Source organism: Acinonyx jubatus, chromosome B4, assembly GCF_027475565.1.
Source record: "Acinonyx jubatus isolate Ajub_Pintada_27869175 chromosome B4, VMU_Ajub_asm_v1.0, whole genome shotgun sequence".
Classification (NCBI taxonomy): domain Eukaryota; kingdom Metazoa; phylum Chordata; class Mammalia; order Carnivora; family Felidae; genus Acinonyx; species Acinonyx jubatus.
The window spans coordinates 105,405,936-105,427,615 of NC_069387.1; the positions used below are offsets into that span (position 1 = coordinate 105,405,936).

Here is a 21,680-nt window from a genome sequence, read left to right on the forward strand (position 1 = left end):
GACTTGCGCTCAGGTCATGATATCTTGGTTTGGTTCATGAGTTTGAGTCCCACTTTGGGCTCTGCACTGACAGCACACAGATACTGCTTCAGAACTCTGTCTCCCTCTCTCTCTGCCTGTCCCCTACTTGCTCTCTCACTCTCTCTCAAAATAATAAACATTAAAAAAAAAGAAAGAACAGTAAAATGATGTTTTTGCCACTCTTTTAATGGATTTTTCTTAAGAAAATTGTATTTTCAGAAACATTAATGCCACTCTTCTCTACAAATCTTTATCTTCTTTACTGTGCAACTGAATATAGCCTGAAAAGGCAAATAGGGGGAAAGAAAAGCAGCAGGGATACCACCATTAATTCATCTATGCGGCATGGTTCTTTATACGTACATGGTACCTCACGTGGCACTGCCTGGGTACCACAGGGCATGTTTTTGCCCAGTCATATAAATCAGGTGTTTTGATTGTGTTATTTATTATTGGTGGTTGCAGTGGTGGTATGTGTGTGTGTATTCTTTTTAAACGTTTATTTATTTTTGAGACAGAGAGAGGCAGAGCATGAACAGGGGAGGGGCAGAGAGAGAGGGAGACACAGAATCCAAAACAGGCTCCAGGCTCTGAGCTGTCAGCCCAGAGCCCGACGCGGGGCTCGAACTCATGGACCGTGAGATCATGACCTGAGCCGAAGTCGGACGCTTAACCAACAAAGCCACCCAGGCGCCCCTGTGTGTGTGCATTCTAATGGGAGTGCTAGGAGTGACTGGCGTGTTAAAGCAATAGCAGAGCCCAAAGGGTACTGAATTTAGGACAAGATAATGTCCCAGGCTTTTTTCTCCTTTAAAGAAAACCTCCACATGATAGGCATCCTTTAGGCAATGTTTCAGATGGGGACATATGTCCAGTAACTAGACACAATGAGCCAATTTGGGAGTCAGTCATTTGAGGCAAAACAACATATGAAACCTTTTACCTCAGTGGTAGTTATAAAGGTAAAGTATGCTATACTCAGTAATGACTAGCTTATGGAAAGTTTTATCTTTAATATTTCCAATAGTTTTCTAGAGTTTTACACTTTTTTCTTTTTATCAAAACTTTATGGCCCCAAAAATTTATAAGTAAAATTTAGGGGGAAAATCCATATAATTGATATAATCAGTATTGATTTTATTCATATTCAATCGACATAGATATGGATCATTTCTGGGGAGTGTTCAGGCAACAGTGACTGGAATAAACTCAAAAGGAGAAAGATATTTTACTTTTCAAGTTATTTTTCAAATTATGAATTCCAACTTCTATCCACCTAAATTATTTTTCTCCCCAGTTATCACAGCTATAGCATCTTCATTTTTATTCTGTTTGAGTGAAGACAATTAGAATTCACATTTACTTGTCCTTCTTCTCATCTTCTTCATATCCACGGTTCCTAACCAAGAATGCACACTGGAATAAGTTTAAAAACAAAAACCAAAAAAAACAATCTTTGTCCTGCATCCAATCCCGAAAGAATTCACATTCAATAGGTTGGAAATAGTGTCTTTAGTAACTGTAAGGCATAATTCCAGTTAAGAAGCACTACATCTTTACTCTTGGGAAAATTACATCCCAAGACTTTGTCGCATCAAACTATTAGACTCCCTCCTTATGATTCCAACACCTAACAGTGAGTACATTTTCTCCCCTTCTTTTTGCCCCACATTGAACGTTCTATTAGCCTTACTGTTCCACTCCCCAGCCTCCTTTCCATTTAAAAATAGACAACCTTGACTATGTTACATCCGAGTACAATTCAGGCCAGAGCTTACAAACATAGTGAAAGTAATACGAAAACAAGTAAACCTCAAATTTTAGAGCACAGAGAAGGATAACTCATACACACTACCGCTTATTGATTAAATACTGTGCTGTCCGGGAAAGCGTGGGAAAGGGGTCTCCCAGACAAACAGGAGAAAATAGGATCAAGATAAACAGTTCACGTTAATTAGAGTAGTGCCTTGGCTCAGTACTAAGAACAAATTAGATGCTTGACGAGATGCTCAAGAAAAAGTGGGCAAATGAGTAAATGAACAAACAGCTGAAGAACTGACGGAATAAAAGCAGCAGAAATGAGAGAAGACCTTGCTCTCTTCACTGTCTAGTTGCCTCATTTGCTAAGTGGGGGCATTAGAAACAGTTCAGATTCTCTTCCGTTCTACAGGATTCCTGCATTCTTCACATTACTGGGTGAATAGAAGAGAAGAGATCTATTCGCCAGCGGAAGGCAGGAATCCAAACTGTAGATAAATGGCCTATGGCAAGAGGGGGAGGAACAAAGGGGGATGGTGCTATTTGACAATCTATAGTCACGACAAAGTTAAGGCCAGCAGGTAAAGTAAGTATTTGGTACAAATTCTTTAATATTGGGGAAGCTTATAAAAACTATTGCTTCAACATAAAAATAAACAAAATTTATTACTTCAGCTTCTGAAATAATCAGGCAGATCTATGTGCTTTCACATGAAACACTGTCCAGAATAAATTATTCACTGAAATAAGATCCAGAAAACAGAACACAGAATGCTGTTATTTAAGCTCTACATAGAGCATCTCCAAAAGGATACATAAGAAACTGGTAATGGTGGTGCCTTGAAGAATGGAATCGGGTGACTAGAACTGTTGGAAGGGAAATTTACACTGAACTGGTATCAACTTTGAGTTCTTTATAATGTGCATATATTGCCTATCTATAAAATATTCCTAAATTTTAAAGTGATACAAAATATAATATTTACGAAAATGTAAAAACAAAACCAAAAGTTTTGGTCACCGGCGGAATTATATTTTAAATGCTACGACGTGGTCTGATAACATAGTCTATAGCAGACCAAAAATATTTGGCCATAAATAATAGATATGGTATGTGCCCTACCTCTCCTATTTTGCTGTTGTATTCATCGTTATTTTATAAATGCGACTAATCTAGTGGTAGGACAGCTATAAATAAAAGCCTTTTAGTGAGATGGTACTCAGTGGAGGTCTGCTTCATCGAAATTCATATATGCAACAGTCTCATTAAAAAAAGTCACAATTAGGGGCGCCCGGGTGGCTCAGTATGTTGAGTGTCTGACTTCGGATCAGGTCATGATCTCACAGTCCGTGAGTTCGAGCCCCGCGTCGGGCTCTGTGCTGACAGCTCAGAGCCTGGAGCCTGTTTCAGATTCTGTGTCTCCCTCTCTCTGCCCCTTCCCCACTCATGCTCTGTCTCTGTCTCTCAAAGATGAATAAACGTTAAAAAAAAATTTTTTTTTAAAGTCACAATTTCTTACACTTCAGAGACAATACTGACCCTGCAAGTGGTCAAGTGTACACATGGTTTCCTAGGAGACTACTTTTTCAAGAATTGTGAGACTGCATCAGAACACCGTTTAACCATAGCATTCTATTTCTCCCTAGTCTCTAAAGTGGTGGTAGCTGTATTAATCAATTTATTAATCCCTCTTGGAATGTGATGATTACTTATTATGAAATGCCTAAATCCTGACTGAAATGCAAGATAATCCAGTATAGGTGATACAAGAAAAATCAATGTGGAAAACAAACATCATTTTTAACTTCATTTATTTGTAGCTTAAAATGTAATGCCATACAATCTTAACAATCACTTAAAAAAGGATTTATATTTGCATAAAACAGAAGCAAAACAGAAAGATATGAAATAAAATGCCATCTTGCTTCAAGTTTTCAAATCAGTACTTAGAGTACTAATATACATATATACATTGCAAGTATATATAAATATACTATGAGTAATCTTGAAACCACAATAAATATCAAGTAGGTTTTTAGGCACACGGCATAGGAAAATGCAGAATCTGCATAATTCGTGAGAGCGCTGAGTGACTCATTCTTAGATCACTTTCACACATATATTTTACACAAAATATACAGCCATCGAGCACATGATCCCCAGTCACCTCTGAATCTAAACTGTCATCCAGCATTAGTGCCTTCTTATTCTTTGATACTATTGCTCTATACAGCTATTACATAAGAAAATATTTGCAGTCTTCTTCAGTTAATTGTCTAAGAAGGTATCAATGCTACCAAAATAAGTACAGCCTATCTACACAATATGTTCATGGAAATGTGCTTAGAGGCACCAACTTACAGAAATGTTTTTGTAATACTGGGATTTACCCTGAAGGCAAACTTATACATTTTAAATTATACCACTTTTGAATTGCCAATACTATTAAACCAGAAATCATTACAAACTGAGGTAACACCTGTTTTTTTTTTTTTTTTGAGATAGAAATGCTTGAAAAAACACCAAAAGTATTTTTAAAAATTCTGACACACATGGACCTCAGTCACTATAAGCTTTATCTGTAACTCTTTCTGCGCAAATGTAAACCAAAGAATCTGAAGGAATGCTCTAGTTGAATTTACATGTACTTAGGATTAAAGATCACAGCCAAGGAACACCTGAGATCGCCCTCTGATAAGTGAAGCCCAATGCTTCTCTTAGTAGAGCCCATGTTCATTCATACAAATGAACCAAATAGAATCCGCTGACATTTTCCCCCTGGCTACAAATCGGATTCTGGCATATCCGGCATATCTGCCATTAAGTACCCTATTCCATATCGTCCATTGGGAGCAGTATCCAGAGTTGGTGATCCACTCTGTTTTCGATAAATATTTTTACCAAAATTTGGAGATGACATCTCGCTGGGTATCTTTCCATGAATGAGGCTTGCATCATCTCCCTCTAAGTTTACAGGCTCTTTCAGGACCCTTCCTCTCTTATAGGTCACAGATGCTAAATTGCCAGAGCTATTGTCTATCAGGTTGCAGCGACGAATGATGAAGACAGCTGGGACAGGGAGTATTGCCAGGACCATCAGCAAGATACAGACAACCATTCCCCAGGTTGGATAGCTCAGAAATTCCTCAGATGCCTGTGAAAGTCAAAAAACCCATTATTGGTTATCTTGCTCTAAAAGTATGTGGAAAAAAAAAAACAACCCTGTATTTATCTTGGGTTTGTAAGCAAAGAGTCTTCGGATGTGCTTTGACCAACAAAAGTGACATCAATCAACTTTCAAGGCTAGGCATTACAAGCCTTGCAGTTTCTGCCTCTGTTTCTTACAATGCTGTCCTCAGTCAATAATGCTAGGAAGAAGGCAAGAATGAAAGATTACATGGACAGAGACCAACCCTCCAAGTTTAATCAACTGTATGAGTTAGCTCAGGAAAAACTTAAAGAAGAATTGCCCAGCTCAACTGCAGAACCCTGAGAAATAATAAATCAGCATTGCTCTTGGTCATTAAGTTTGGGGATAGTTACATGTTACATGTGCCACCTGTCTTTCTAAAAACTGAAAATCTAAATTTTGTGGGTTTTTTTTTTTCTTTTTAAAAGTTTATTTATTTATTTTGAGAGAGGGAAAGCACAAGCAGAGGAGGGGCAGAGAGAGAAGGAGAGAGAGAAGCCCAATCAGGCTCCACGCTCACCGTGGAACCCAACACGGGGCTGGATCTCACAACCGTGAGACTATGACATAAGCTGAAATCAAGAGTCAGACACTTAACCGACCAAGCCACCCAGGCACCCCTGAAAATCTAAATTTTGGCCCCAAGATTTTTGTAAGAGTTAACAGACTTGTTTATGCCCCAGTCATGAATTTAATTGTTGTTATATAATTACTGACAATAGAAGAGTTAAAGGTCAGAAATATCTCTGAAAAATAAGGATTTTGGTTTTATAACAGCTAATATGTACCTTTATTATTATGTAGCTAATTTGCACCTTGAAAACAGAAATTGAAATAGTCTTTGCTAATATAAAGCAATTATAACAAAACTTTCCTTCAGTATTTACTTAAATTATGTGTACACGGCCACTGCATATTCTCTTATTATATAGTATCTGGGATATGATTTAATAAATTTATGTAGGAAAAAATATTCCTGGTGGTTTAGGCAGTATGTTTTCTAGAGTCAAAGGCCCCATAATTATTGGTTCATCTGTGGTGTCATAAACACAGTTACTTTAATGAGGACCAAATCAGTGTTTCTCATGTATTAAAAAAACAAACAAACAAACTACAATGTACAGCAAAATCATACATGTTTGGGGTCAAACAAAATATAAATCTCAAGATCCCTGCATAAAAACAACACCATTTATTAAACAGCAAAATATACTGTGAAGAAAGCAAAAGATAAAAACCCCTAAAATAATATTTTATGTATATTTTTCATAGCTTCCTTATTTTGTATTTTACCTTATCTTCAATCCATGCATTATAGCCAGGAGGACTTAATCCCATATTCACAACACTAGCTATTAGCAGTGATAACAGCATTAGAGGAGAAATATATTTCCACATATAGTAGTAATATCTGTTGGGAGCAAAGCCCAGCATATCTTTCAGGTCTTCCATAAACCTAAATAAAAAGAAAGTATTTAATTATGCCTCAGGTAATTATTTCTATGCCTTAAAAATGTGCATTATCAATAGTTTGACAGAGGTTTAATCGATGATACCCTGTGACATTTTATACTGAATCAAAAAATCATATTGGAAGATTACTTACAAATTAAGAACATTTATAAAGTAAAATGGAACCAGTTTTAAGTACTGTGATTTTCATTTAGCAAAAGCCTTCTTAAACCAATTACTGAAAAGTCTCCTACTGGTGACTTTCTACTCTATAAATACAATATTTGCAATACATTAAAAATTCCTAGTCTCTTTTTTTACTTAGCAATAATAAATTAATATCATTCAATATTCAGTCAGTCTTTATATAATCTAAACTTTCACTTCTTTTCATAGTCTGTTTGTTTGAATTGAAAGAAGGTCCACACACTGTGACTGACTGATGTATTTCTCAAGTCCATTTTTCATCTCTAGGTTCCTCCTACTTCTCTTTTTTGTTTCTTCCAATCTATTTGTTAAATCAACTAGGCACTTTATCTCATAGTACTCCTACAGTCTGGATTTTTCTGATCACATCCCCAAGTGTTGCTTCACAACTACACTTGATCCTCCTGTTTCCTGTAAATTAGCACTTAGACCTAGTAATGATCAGGCTTATGTTGTTTTAAGTAAGGTTGTTGTGGTATCACTTACATGAAATGAAGTTCACCCTTTTAGGTAAATGATGTTACCATTGTCAAAGCATATAATCATTACATACTAGTCCATATCCCCTAGTATTTATCTAGAGATATTTACTGCCCACCCACCAGTCCTTGTAGCAATGTTTCTGCAGACTTTTTGATTTTGTAAAGATAGTTCTCTATTAGATTCTTCAAAGAGAGATCATAGTAGCTATATTCCCCAATTTCTTGTAAGTTCACAACTGTCTGTGGTCACTACACTTGAATGTGAGTTTTGCAGGATTTAAAATCTTTGGCTTATGTTTTCTTTCCTTGAGAACTGTAAATATTTCTTAACTATATAATATTGTTACAAAAAAGTTTGTTGATTTTTCTCTTATACATAATTTTGATTGTTTTGTTTATTTGTTTGTTTTAAAGGAGAAAGTGTGAACACAGTCCCCTATTACTACAAATTGTGCAGTTGAGTTTCCCACGTTTGGGGAAATCACAGCGGTCAGCGCATCCGGAGTGCACTAAGCCTCTCCCTGGAAAAACGACCTTCATGATCATGGTATCTCCCCACCCAGGTTAAGTATGATCATTTTGTTTCTTTATTGTTTTTGCCTGGATAGCCCTTTATTTTTTTCCCTTCTTTCTATCTTTGTGGGTTTTTTTTTTCTTTCTTTTGTCTTGAAGTAATAGCCTAGACTACGTCCTAGTGTTGGCTATTATGGGCATTTTTCCAAGTATATCATGTGCCTTTTCAACATTCAAGTTGTCGCTTATTTCAGGCAAGTTTCTTGAATTACAGAGTTTGATACATTCCAGCCACTGCATTTAGAGGACTTCATTGTACACATGTTGAGTCATCTTTGTATAACTCCTGTCTCTATTCCTTCGCTTTGCTCCTTTGTTATTTCTTCTTGTTTAAAAAAATAAACATTTACTCCTTTCTGGCTTCTAATTCTTGTGGAACTAGTCACTGTGCTTATTGTTTTTGTGTTCATTTTAATTTGATCATCACTTTGGAAGTGTTTTTTTATTGTTATTATTCACAATTATTTCCTGAGTTCTATCACCTTGTTTTCAAATCTCCCTTTTCTCTAATTGTCATATTCTTCATTTTTAAAATATTTTGTAGCTTCTATCACTTAAAACAATTTATTTCAACTCATTTTGAAATATGGTTAGTTTTCCATCTATTTTGCTTGTGTGTTTTTTTTGTCTGCAGGGATTTATTCTCCTCCTTTCCTCTTTAAAAAAAAAAAAAAAGTATTTTTTCCTAAGATTTTACACCACAATCAAGTGAAGTGAATTTTCCTGCGTTTTCATACACGAAGATATACACTAAAAGATGGCAGAGCATTTTTTTTTTTGGCATTTTAAAAAAAACAGAATTTCTATCGTGAAGTTATTGTTAGCCTCATAGGCAATGCGTGCAGAGCACACTGCCTCACATACAGTAGGAATTTCGTAGATACAAGTTTAATAACTACTATTAATAGGAGTATCATTTCTCCTTCTGTTGTTAACCATTATTATTTAGGGACACTACTAACACGAGATATTTTGTACTATGCCTATTGTAAATGACATACTGTGTAAATGGAAATCTACATTATGATCTTAATTGATCCACAGATCAGTCCAATAATAATATCAAATGCCAACACAATGCAAGTTAGGAGTTGAGGGTAGCTTGGTAGAGATACCTAGTTTTGAAATTAAGGTCTAAATTAAAGTCCTGGCTCTATAACCAACATACTGTGTTCTCCTGTATAAATAAGGCCAATTTTCCATTTGTAATATGGATATTAGTTACTACAGGGTATTTTTATGAGGATTCAGATTTTAATGCATGTTAGACAGCTATTACTACTATCGCTATATAGTACATGACTACTAAAAGTCCCTCCCCATGCGTGCCTGGAGCTTTTGACAATAATAAAAATATTTTCCAACCTTTGTCACAAAACTCCTTCAATACTGATAATATTCTCAACGTTGTTTGAGAGGACTCTGGTCTTCATGCAACACACTCATTCTTACTTTACATATACTTCCAATAACCTAATGATCTTAGTGCCTTAGTCCATATATGTTAACTAGAGGCAACAACTTTAAAAAATATTGTACAAAGCCTCTAGTAACCCTTTTCTTCTGCAATTACTCTAATGCCTCATTTCACGCTAAGTATATATACTTTTGGCATTAAGCAGGTATATAATTTAGAGGTAATTAGGAAGTAATTAGGAAGATAGGATTTAAAGTTAAGCAGAAATAGCTATGAATCCCAGATGTGCTTCTGTCCAGGTGTGTGATGAGTTAGTCACTTGGCGTCTCATAAGCCTGAGAAATGTGAAATGTGGACAACAATAATAACTTCAAACAACTTAAAGTTGTTGGTTCTTGGACCATAGCCATTACTCATTAATCTTGGAGGTTACTATTTGATAACTAGAATTAAATCAAAGCTCCGGAATCCTAGACTATATTACTATCTACACAATTCTATCTAATCACCTAATAGGGGAATATACTGTATTCAAGGGATTGAATGAAAAAAGAGCCTGCAAAAGATCTGATGTTGTTGCAAAGCATTTTCCCCTCTAATCATTCCCCTCCTCTTCTAAATGAAATGGGTATTGACAATTGGTCTTTCCAAAAGAGAGATGAAAAATGAATGCATAGATACTTACTTATCTATGCCATAAACAAACGATACAGCAATATTCTCCAAAATGACTACAATTAGCAGAGGCAGTGTAGCAGAATAATCATCAAACATTGTAACGAAGTAATTTCCAGAACGTTGCACAAATATCAGGCCAATACAAAATGCCAGAAGACAACAGATAACTGTACAAAAGAAATAGATGAAAAAAAAATTAAGCTTTTATTCACGGGCATCTTTTAAACTTAATTATGAATTACCATGTTCATACAGTTTTGTTTTCACTTTTATAACTTGTCAATCATATAAACAGGCAACACCTTTCTTGATACTATGGAATATAATACATTGGGAGTTAGTTAGCTGGAGCTATGCCCAGATTTAATAGGAATCCATGGTAAGACTCAATTCATTGCCCTGACTCTGCAGAAAACTTACTTACAAGCACAAATAAAAAAGACAGAAAAACTGAGAAGATTTTAAAAGCATAAATCTCTGTAATATACTTCTCTTTATTAATAACAAAGTGACCTTTTCAGGGCTCCTGGGTAGCTCAGTCGGTTAAGCACCCTGCTTCAGTTCAGGTCATGATCTCAGGGTTCATGAGTTTGAGGCCCGTGTCAGGCTCTGTGCTGACAGCTCAGAGCTTGGAGCCTGCTTCAGATACAGTGTCTCCTTCTCTCTCTGCTCCTCCCCCACTCATGCTCTGTCTCTCTCTGTCTCTCAAAAATAAATGTTAAAAAAAATTATATATAAAAAAATAACATAGTGACCTTTTCAGGCAGCAAATGTTCATAGGTCTTTTCTGCTTTTAATAATGTTTTATAGTTTTGGAAGCTCTGTGGAAGTCTTAAATTAATAATGAGACTAATATAGCTCATAATAAGATTGTGATAACATATATTTTTATATTTGACTGAAATACAGTTATTTTTAAAGCATAACTGAAGAAATCCGATCAGATCTTGCCTGAGCACCAACCCAAATCTCTATCTTGATATTGCATGAATAGATAAGTTGAGAATACAATTATGACAGGGTTGGGCAATCTCATTATCCAAGTAACAGAGAAGAACCTTCAAAAAGGAGTTTCTGGAGTAGTATCTAAGAAAGAGGCAAAAACTTCTGAGCACCTACAGTTAATATAAAAACTTAGAGAGGGGTGCCTGGGTGGCTCAGTCGGTTAAGCATCTGACTCTGGATTTCGGCTCAGGTCATGATCTCACGGTTTGCAAGTTTGAGCCCCGAACTGGACTCCATGCTGGCAGTGTGGAGCCTGCTTGGGATTCTCTCTCCCTTTCTCTGTCTCTCCCCAGTTTGCTCTCTCTCTCTCTCTCTCTCTGTCTTAAGTAAACAATAAAAAAAAAAAAAACTTTATAAAATTTAAAAAAAAACTTAGATTTCTGTAATCTATATAATATTCCCATATTTTCATTAGACTATTCTGTCACACACTCAGCAAAGGACCTGTCAAAAATAAAAGATGACTATGTTCTACTTCTCAACCACCTTTTAGCAGAAGTGAGTGCAAATAATTGAGCAGGTAATGGCAGTTTGGGAGGGGAGAAAACAGACATCCTTGGGTTCAATCAGATGAGGGTTCTCTAACAATCCCAGTAAGTATGAATTTCCAATTTAACTTCCATCGCTTTACTGATAGTCCCATCATATATTTAGATGACTTTTGTTGCTTCCTTATTCTTACAGCATGTTAAATCACTGTTACGCTATCTATCAGTATATTACCTGGTGTAAGTCTTATCTACCCAAACTTGGTTTTAGTTATCAGTACTATTATTTTTGGAGACAAGGCTCTCCTATATCTCTGTATCTCTTTTCTAATTTCTCTTATATCCTTTACATTCTTCAAATGCAAGGATGATGCAGTACATAACTGGTATTTAATGACTGCTTGCAGACCTGACTTATGAATAACTATAAATATTGATAAACTGTTTTATTATCTTTCTTACTTAGAAGTATTAACTACTAGTAGGCTATAAGGGCTATTTTATATGAGAACTGAATTTAGATTTATCAATTTCAACTATGCATTTTTTGGAACAGGAATATCAGATCTGAACCTTAAAAATATTTGTCTTGTTGGGGCACCTGGGTGGCTCAGTCAATTAAGCGTCCGACTTCGGTTCAGGTCATGATCTCACAGTTCGTGAGTTCGAGTCCCACATGGAGCTTTTTGCTAACAGCTCAGCACCTGGAGCCTGGTTCAGATTCTGTGTCTCCCCCTGTCTCTGCCCCTCCTCTGCTTGCACTCTCTCTCTCTCTCTCTCAAAAATAATAAGCATTAAAAAAAGAATATTTGTCTTCTTTACAAAGTTATGCATAAACATTCTATGACTTTATTCTAATGCCAGTAATTCATGGTAGTGACATTACTATTAATAAAGAGTGATATAATAAGTAATCATTAACAATCAATTCAACCTATGTTAAATCTATAATTTGCATAGTATATAAATACATAAATAACAAATAATAATATACATATTAATAGATAAGAATGAATAAAAAACTTTCCTAAAATGGCCTGTATCAGTTCAATGAAAAGTCAAATGCATAAAAACTCACCAGTAAGAATTTCTTTCCTCACTTTGAAAGTGTCCACAACAGGTGTGATGATCCCTTCAATGGTTCCAAACATGCTGCCAAGCCCTAGATTGACGAGCATGAGGAAGAACATCACTGACCAGAAGGGAGATGCAGGGAAATGTGTCATTGCTTCCGTAAAGGCAATAAAAGCTAAACCAGTCCCCTGAACAGCCTGTAAAATATATATAAAATAGTGACATTAGTACCAAATAATATTAAGAGATAGCCATATATATATATATATATATATATATATATATATATATATATCAGTTACAAAAAGGAGGGAAACACTGAATAATGTTTGGAAATACTGGAAATAAATAGGCTGATATCGTGTTGTTGTCTCCTAAGTAACTGTGTCTCCAACCAAACTTAAAGTCAATTGTGTTATCTCATAAAAACAATATACCAGGATTAAAAAAAAAAAATAACGTTTAAAAGTAAGTTGGTAATTAAATCTTTCTTTACAGAATTTAAGATTTTTATATAAATGATGGCTCCATCCATAATTTCCTGCACATGATTCTTTATGCTTAGTCTCATGTATGGTTAACTGTCTTATGGCAAAGGATTAGTAGCCAAGCTCTCTGTTATATTTTCCTTTTTGGCAATACAGGGAAAAGGCAACAACCAATACAATATTTATTAATGTTCACCTATTTCGTGTTTATTAAAATAAACGACAGTGGCTGAAGAAAAGGACTTAATCAGGACTTGTTAAACATAAATACTAAAATGGCCAAGTATTCATGTGTCAAAGCAATTATGCAATATATAAATGATAGTCAAAATTCAAATTTTGTATTAAAATATTATACCAGGAAAAGTATCAGACTAATTTCATTTTCTATGATGAAAGTTTATATTTTATTTTAAATTATTATGGCTTAATCAATGGGAATGCTTTTTAAAGTAAAGCAATCCTTCATGATTTAAGAAAGTATGTTCTTTTGATTTCTCTCTTGTTTTTTCCCACTTTATTTGTCTTCTTTCTTAAATTCCACATGTTAACTGGTAGTAAAATAAAAACTTAAACAAAAAAAGAAGAAAATATCATCTCTGAAATGAACAATGTCAGTTTTGAAACAGCATAATCTTCCATAGGCATTTTAAAGGTCATTTTCCTAAAAGACATTTTGTGGATAATGCATTAATTAAATGATTGATGACTATCGTATTGCTTAAATATAACCTACTAACTTTATTTAGCTCATCCTCAATTTGACAGGAATTGAGATGAAGAGCAGGAAACTCTTCTTCTTTCACTTTTTGAATGATGTCATAAACTAAATGATAATCTTCTGCAGTAACAGCTGACAGGTTGATATGATGAGGAATAATATCCTGACTAATGTTGCCCATTCTCAAAAATTTTACGATCGTTTTCGAATTTCTGGAAAACAGAAAAAACGTATTAATGAACATTTATGGGCTTGGGAGGTTATACTTTTCATATGCTTATGCCATCAAAAGCTAAAGGAAATGAATATCCATACTCTGCGATGCATTTCTCATTTATGACATTTGCTTTGAAGCCCAGAACTGCAAACACCACCAGTGTTGCCAGGACAGATGTAAAAAAATTAATGAAGGACACCAGGACAGCATCGAAGTGGCAATTGTTGTCTCTTTTGTTGTAGCTTGAAAAGGCGATGACGCCACCAAACCCCAGCCCTAAGGCAAAGAACACCTGGGTGGCAGCTTCTCTCCAGACCTTGGGCTCCAGCATCATTTCAAGCTGTTTAAAATTAAACATAACAGAAGTCAGCTGCAAAATAGTATTTAAGAATGCTCTACATGGAATCAGTTCTACTATTTAAATATATCATAATGATATTTATGATATATTTAAGGTTATTTAAACTGGGGTGATAATCTGTTCGTAAGTAGAAATAATAAATTTTTCACTTAGTAACGAAACAAGAAATATGAAGAAAGACTACACACAAACATGTAGATGGAAATTTTACTTACGTGGAGGTTTTCTACCTATAAGGGAATTTTTAAATATCTTTAAGACAAATAAATCAAAAGGACTATTTCAAATTAACTATCTTCAATCATTTCTTACTTATGCCTTTGTTTTCTTTCCAAAGCAAAATAACTTATCAATAAAATCTAATTACTTAACTAATACCCTACGTTTTGTGTTTTCTGGTGGAAGTCTAATAGTCAAAGCAGATAATAAGCAGATTATGAGCTTGGTTAGAGCTATTTGTACTTTGCATGTTCATATATGTATTGTTGATTCATTTCAACAGTTGCCTGAAAATGGAAGAAGTGTAACTATATCATCTCTAAGACACTTTCATATCCAAAGTTTTAAAGTTCTAAACCTGTGCTGAATATATACTTCAAGTAACTCAGCTTCACTTCTTAGGCAATTATAACTGTATATAACAATCAAACCTTTCAAATGGAACAATTAATATTACCCATATCTGACACAGATGTTAATAAAGTTAAGTTTGATTTCAGTAACAATAGTGTTTAAATTGGTATTGTATCTCTTTTTACCATTGCAGTGAAATTGTTCTCATTGGGAGCAATGTCAAACATGGCTAAGAACATGAGTTCCAGTTTCAGATCCTGATTCTGCCATTTCATTATCTAAAAACAGTGCAATCTACCGTAAGTGGCTGCTCTCTCTGAGTTTCAGCTTCCTCAACTGCAGACGGGGTAGCAAGGCATATACCACTCTGTCACATTCCTGACCTACCACACTCTAAGTGCTCAATCATTTTGGACAACTATGGACTGTACTGGTAGGCACACTGATAAGCACTTTATATGGATTATCTCATTTAATCTTCAGAACAATTCATGAAATTTGTTGCTACTATTATCTGAATGATAGAAAGATTAAGGAATCTGCCTGAGGTTACACAGCAGTTCTGGAGCAGAGCTGAAATACGAACTCAAGTAGATTCCAAAATGCCTATTTTCTCAAATATTAGGATTTATTGTTCAATTAATTTTAGTGATTACTATTGAAATATAATGTAAATATAATATTCTAATGAAACATAATCATGATCATATGTATAATTTATGAAGACTTAACTAAAATATTCATATTGCTTATTGATTGTTGCTACATTACTATTCTATCATGAATACTGATCTAAAACACACTTAACAATCTATCTCTACTCTTCCCACTAGATGGCAGGCAATACCTATTTACTAAAGATATTATTCAGCTTACTTGTGTCCTTTACTTTCTCCCTTGGACAATGTAAACTAAATAGTAATTGACAACTTATCATTATCAGAGTAACTATCACACCCACATCTATCCACAGTCAATGGAAAATGAACTGAAGAAAGAACTAACTATATTTTAATAGTCATTCCCCAGTCCTGGTTTAAAATGTTAATAATGCTACAGTTTTACATATGGAGGCATGTAAAAGTGTCCTATCAAAGTATTTGCACTCTAAGATATTTATTTAAATCAAATATTCAGAATTATGTCACAAGCAATAGCCAACTTATAAAAAGTGATATTACAGAAGTTTACACCAAAGTTTGTTGTTTTAAACTCAAAAAGCTTTCTTTTTTTTAACATTACACTATAAATGTTTTTAGATATTAAGTATGGCCCATTTGAAGCCGATTTAAATTTTAATACAGCTGAAATCTATAAATCTTCAGTAGTTACTCACTGAGGAGTTCCAAAAACTCTAAATGCTAACCAGAACTTTTGAATTAGTCAAGAAAATCAGATATCAATGGCAGCATTTTTGCTACTAGAGAATGAATTCCAGGTTCCAGCTTGGGAACCTGATACCCAAAGAACACAGCCTCTTTTACATAGTATCAAGGCAGCTGCTAGGACTGACAAAGAATTCCAGGGAAGCTAATTTCTGCCCAAATCCCACAGCATGATGCTGGCTGCACATTCACCCTTCAGATAACTTCCAATTTCTGAACTAATTTTGAAACGGTATTTTTGTAACTCAGTGTCTGCCAATAAAAGTGTTAGCAAACTAATAGTGAGGTATAACTTCATTACTAAAATTATGTACATCTCAAAACTTGTTTTTGTTTCCTGCCAAATCAATATATTTAATCCACAAGGATTCATTAAACAGATTCAAACGGCCCAGCATTGGGTTCAGCTCTAACATGAATAAAAGAACATAAGTTCTGAGCCATTTATGGAGCCTAATGAGAATTCTTCTGAAATGTATATTCAGAAAACTTCCCAAAACTTGCCACTGTAAGTATTATTCTAGGAAGTACAAAACCTCAAAACAAGAACACTGATTTTTCTCGAGACAGGATTTACAGCACAGAAACGTCCTCAGCCCCCATTCATGGATTTTAGGTAATCTGTCAATCTTCTAGATATTAAGCAAATCATTATGTTCCTTATGTTTTTCTGGTAAGAAGATCTTATTATCAGTTTTTTCAAAGCAGTCAATTCCAAAAGGTTAAATCCACAGACTTAGAGAAGGAAGAAGAGTAAAGATGGAAAAGTCCTAAAATGTCTCAGTGTAAAAAACTGGAAGTTAATTTACTATAAAAGAGGAATTTTTGAAGTTCACATAGCGAGTCTTACTCTAGAACTAAAATGGGACATATAAAATTGGAAATAGATGTATATAATTATAGATATATAAAACCCTGTTTTTTTCTAGGCTGGTTAACATAACAGCTATAATTTAAAAGGCTAATGTACATATGTTAGAACAATTGTCCCTTAAGTCTAACTGTGGGAACATTTTAACAATGGACATAATGCTTTTATGATCATAAGCCTTGAATAGAAATGCAGTACATACCTTAGGGGTAAACATGTGGCGGATGCCATCAATTGAACCATTTAAAAGGAGTGCTCTGATTAGGAAGCATATAAGTACCACATATGGGAAAAGAGAACTAAAATACATGATCTACAAAGAAAAAAAAAATATAGGTGAGACACACTAACATCTACATTCCTTTCTATAGTTAAGATTATATGTCCTCTTCTATAATTTGGCAGTCTGTTTTTATAGCCAGATTAATAACACTATTAATACCTTGTATAGCCATCATATTAGAATGGCTTATTAGTCTTAATGCAATGCGACTTAAGATCCTATTTGAGATATAATGAGAAATAAGGACTCTCTCTTACTTACACTCCTTTAAAATAGTCCATAGTTATCGTTAACTTGATTTCTTATAGTTCACAAAACAAGCAAGATTTAAGAGAAATTAATGGCCACTGACACCCTAATAAATCCTTACTTATATTGTTTTAGGTAAAAGAAACAGCAAAAAAGTCTTTATTTTTTCATTAATCAAAATCCCATTATAAGTGTGTAAAGCTTTTGGAGTAAGGAGCGGCCCCTGTTAAGTCTCCCAAGACTGAATAATTAGCAATGCCAAGGTTGTACTTTCCGCTTCACAAGTTTTCACGTTTAAAGTTAAGCAAATGTTTAACCATAGAAAAGCAATTGTCCTAACCAGACATTTACAGCTTCCTTGACATCTCCATGTAGAAGCCTAACAGGTCTCTAAAACTTTTCAGGTCCAGAAAAGAACTTCTGAATTTTCCCCACAGATGTCCCCACCCATCTCCGCCTCTACAAATAGCCCAACCATCCATCCAGGTGCAAAAGTCAAACACCCAGAAGTAGTCCTGCACCACTGGTAATATTCTCCTAGTTTTCAGGCTACCACTCAGGGTATCTTATTCCTGCTTAACACATTCCCAGGATTTCTAATACAGCTGCAATACAATGTGAGTTCCTCCCTCTGACCTGCAAAGCCTCACATTACAGCACCTCCCTTCCCTGCCCCATCATTCTTCCTCCAGCTGAGCCCCACACCGAGGCCCTTGCTAGCTGCCTCAGACCCCTCTCTGCAGCTTCAGGACAAAGCAGGGCTGCAACCGCAGTCTGCGGCACTTATCTCCTGAGCCTCATGACTCACTCTCCTGTTATCTATGTCTCACCTCCATCTTCGGTGAACTAAAACATGAGGGTCATGTGAATGAATAGCAAAAGTAAAGATTGTTTAGTATTGACACAAATTTCAGGAAAGATCTTTGATGAAATAAGGAGAGATTACATAACTTCAGATTTCACTATCAAACACATTTTTATGGTCTTTCTTTAAACACATTTTTAAAAGCACCACTTTTTGCCAATCTGTATTTCCTAGAATGATATGGTACTTGTAGTTTGCCCAGACATTTACAGCAGAGCTTGAGGGGTGCGTGGAGGGCATGCAGGAGTGGTGATTAGCATAATCAGGAGGGGCTCTAATATACTAACTTTTCCAGAAGATTGAATGCCTTTGATCATAGCCAAGCAAACTACAACCCAGGCGGCCAGCAAGCAGACGGTCATCTTCCAGTTTAAGCCCCCACTTTCAGAAATGGAACTGGAAATATTCAGGGCTTCTCTATACCAGTAATAGGTGGTGGCAGAACTTTTTTCACATTCCGGCTCTACGACTGTAGAAAGAAAGGTAATACAGTCATTTCAGACTAGAAAGAGGAATGAGGCATTTCTTCCTCCAGTAAGCCTATAAATCAGTTCTTAACATTTCATAGAAAAGTACTACTATTCTCGAGAAGTATTTACATTCACAATGAAAACACAGTGGTGCAAAATTCATAGACATGTATCCTTGTTGAGGTTTCTTTAATTTTTTTTAACGTTTATTTATTATTGAGAGACAGAGAGACACAGAGCATGAGCAGGGGAGGGGGAGAGAGAGGGGTAGACACAGAATCCGAAGCAGGCTCTAGGCTCTGAGCAAGCTGTCAGCACGGAGCCTGATGTGGGGCTCAAACTCACAAACTGCGAGACCATGACCTGAGCCAAAGCTGGACGCTCAACCAACTGAGCCTCCCAGGTGCCCCTTCCACATTATTTTAAAAGGAAAAAAATCTCAAAGTCTCACACTTCTAGCAACTTTATGATCTTTATATACAAAACAGTACATGGTACATGTCTTACAAGTGTGTGAAGCATTTTTCACCAAAGGACATTGATCCCAAGGTAGAGGTTGCTGAAAAGACTGAGAAAAATAAAACAAACTCCAGCCAATGATGACATTGTAGTAGAGAGCCACAAAAAAGCACACCTGCAAAACAAAACAGTGTAATTACATCTCTCATGCCCCTTTCTTTGAACAAGATGAAATGCATAAAACCCCATTCAACATTTTAAAAATCCTCACTTCATTTTTACTTGAAACACATCATCTTTTCTAAAAAGATGACTCCTATAGGTCTTAACAGGCATTATCAAGGTTGAACTGTATTAATATTTACAGCTTGGTTTGCATATTAGTGCAAACTCCAAAGATGTTTTTTAAAAACACGATTAAAGAGTTGAATAGAAATACACAAAGATTTCATATAAATGAAAACTGTACCATTACAAACCCTGTAAAAATTATATGGCATACACCATACCAGGAAACTTACTACACAACTTGCAAATCCAATGCCACCCAGTTTAGGGCTTATGTAATTCCATACACCAATGCTTCCTCGCCGAATTCTCTGACCCACAGAAAGTTCCAGGAAAAAAAGGGGAATACCTATTACCAGAAGCAGTATTAAATACGGCAAAAGATATGCACCTACAGAAACAAGGACAAATAAAATAGATTACATTTTTAATAGTCACAGTAGACAATGCACTAATTTTGAAAATCTCATAAAAGACAATATTTGAACTTCTATATAGTATAATTCTAAAGGACTTTGAAGAAAATGAAATTTCATCATTTTAAACTTTCTAGTGTTTGAAACCCAAACTTGACTGCTACAAAGTGCGTCTGATAAAAAATAATTGTGATTAAAGTAAGAATACAGTTTTTAGTTTCATCTTGAAACTAATCATGAAAGGGCATGACTTCATTTTCCATAAAAATAATTGATTTCTTAAAATTATTTTCTCAAGTAGGTTTCACAAACTCCAAGAAATCTTATTCACACATTGCTCATCAAGTGATTTATTAAATCTTATTCAAACTCATCTAAATCATGCATTCCAAATCATATAAATTAGAGTGAACGAGATATTCTAGTATTACAGCTGACTTTTCTCCCTAAATAACAACAGGGGAGAAGCGGCTGCCAAGATTGAAAAAGAAAAAAAAAAATAGAAAAATAATAAGAACTTCTACCTCAGACAAATGTTATTTTTTCCCATATATACTTCATTTACAAGGTACATTTCAGGAATTTTTTTGTTTTCCAAAATTCTGTGAAGGGATGGTGACATTGACTGAAAAACTAAGATATTTAATATATATTGTAAAATACATGTGCAAATTTATATATTATCCTTGTAGTAAGGTTTTCATACTTAAAAATTATTTTATAGCAACATCTCAAATTAAGACATATGACTAGTTATTTTAAAATGTGAATAAGTTTGACAATGTTAATATTAGATCCTATTAATTGATAAAGTTAAATGTGAAACATATTCATTCCTACATAAGAATACACATGCAAATCATTCATTAAATAAACCCTAGGATGGACTTCCTACATTCAAATTTCTTATCTGAAGTTTTGTACAACCAGATACTGTCAAGTAAATCATGCAATTGGGGGTGTCAATGCATCAAATGCATTAATAATAAAATAAGAATCCATTTGTTGTATTTTCCCATTAAAAAAAAGACTATTTAGTGGAATTGAATAGATTTTGGAAGTTGTTCAAATTGTTCTGGTGGTTATTCTGCTGAAGAAGTAAACATTACTTTTTTTCAAATTATTTATCTTAGTATATATCTCTGAAATAATGACCACATACAAGAATTTCCCTAATATAGTGGTCCACAGAAAATCTCTACTTTCTTATGATGGATTTTCAGTCTTTCTGACTTAAGTTGATTCTACAAATGGGTATGTAATGTAAAGCATGGATTCATGAGTTTATAAAACAGAATTATCAAAAATCTAATTCTTTAAAAATTTATTTAAGTTCAAGTTAATTAACATACAGTGGAGTACTGGTTTCAGGAGTAGAAGCCAGTGATTCATCACTTACATATAACACCCAGTGCTCATCCCGACAAGTGCCCTTAAAAAATGAACCATAAAAAAAAAATCTAATTTTTAAAATGACTAGTTACATTGAGGTGCTAATGACCTGAAAATGTTTCCCAAAGGACTGAAAGAGCATTTTAATACATGCGCCTAGTCCTAGAATGTGAACACATTCACGTATGTGTGCATGACTAGAGAGGGAGAGAATGAATTAAAACTGGATTTGGCGATAGTGCCTCAATTATGTGTGCACGACATGCTATTAGATACTTAGCTTTATCTTCTAACTG

General features: G+C 34.8%; 1 protein-coding gene and 1 non-coding gene across 4 annotated transcripts in view; both read right to left on the reverse strand.

Moving 5' to 3' along the window:
* Positions 1-3,572: 3,572 nt before the first annotated feature.
* Positions 3,573-21,680, reverse strand: part of SLC6A15 (solute carrier family 6 member 15) — a 38,075-nt gene continuing 19,967 nt past the window's right edge. For 2 of the 3 annotated variants that reach the window (XM_027071146.2, XM_027071147.2), the window contains exons 3-12: positions 19,810-19,967; positions 19,337-19,463; positions 18,647-18,828; positions 17,165-17,275; positions 13,871-14,112; positions 13,575-13,767; positions 12,351-12,543; positions 9,787-9,946; positions 6,264-6,426; positions 3,574-4,934 (exon numbers count right to left, since the gene is read on the reverse strand). In XM_027071146.2, the coding sequence (XP_026926947.1) occupies positions 4,563-4,934; positions 6,264-6,426; positions 9,787-9,946; positions 12,351-12,543; positions 13,575-13,767; positions 13,871-14,112; positions 17,165-17,275; positions 18,647-18,828; positions 19,337-19,463; positions 19,810-19,967 (1,901 nt within the window). In that variant the 3' untranslated portion in view covers positions 3,574-4,562. Of the gene's footprint in view, positions 4,935-6,263; positions 6,427-9,786; positions 9,947-12,350; positions 12,544-13,574; positions 13,768-13,870; positions 14,113-17,164; positions 17,276-18,646; positions 18,829-19,336; positions 19,464-19,809; positions 19,968-21,680 lie in introns of all 3 variants that reach the window. The other variant, XM_053226550.1, reaches the window with a different exon arrangement.
* On the reverse strand, positions 7,523-7,683 carry LOC113602926 (U1 spliceosomal RNA). The gene has a single exon (XR_003424454.1). It is a non-coding gene; the product is annotated as a U1 spliceosomal RNA (small nuclear RNA).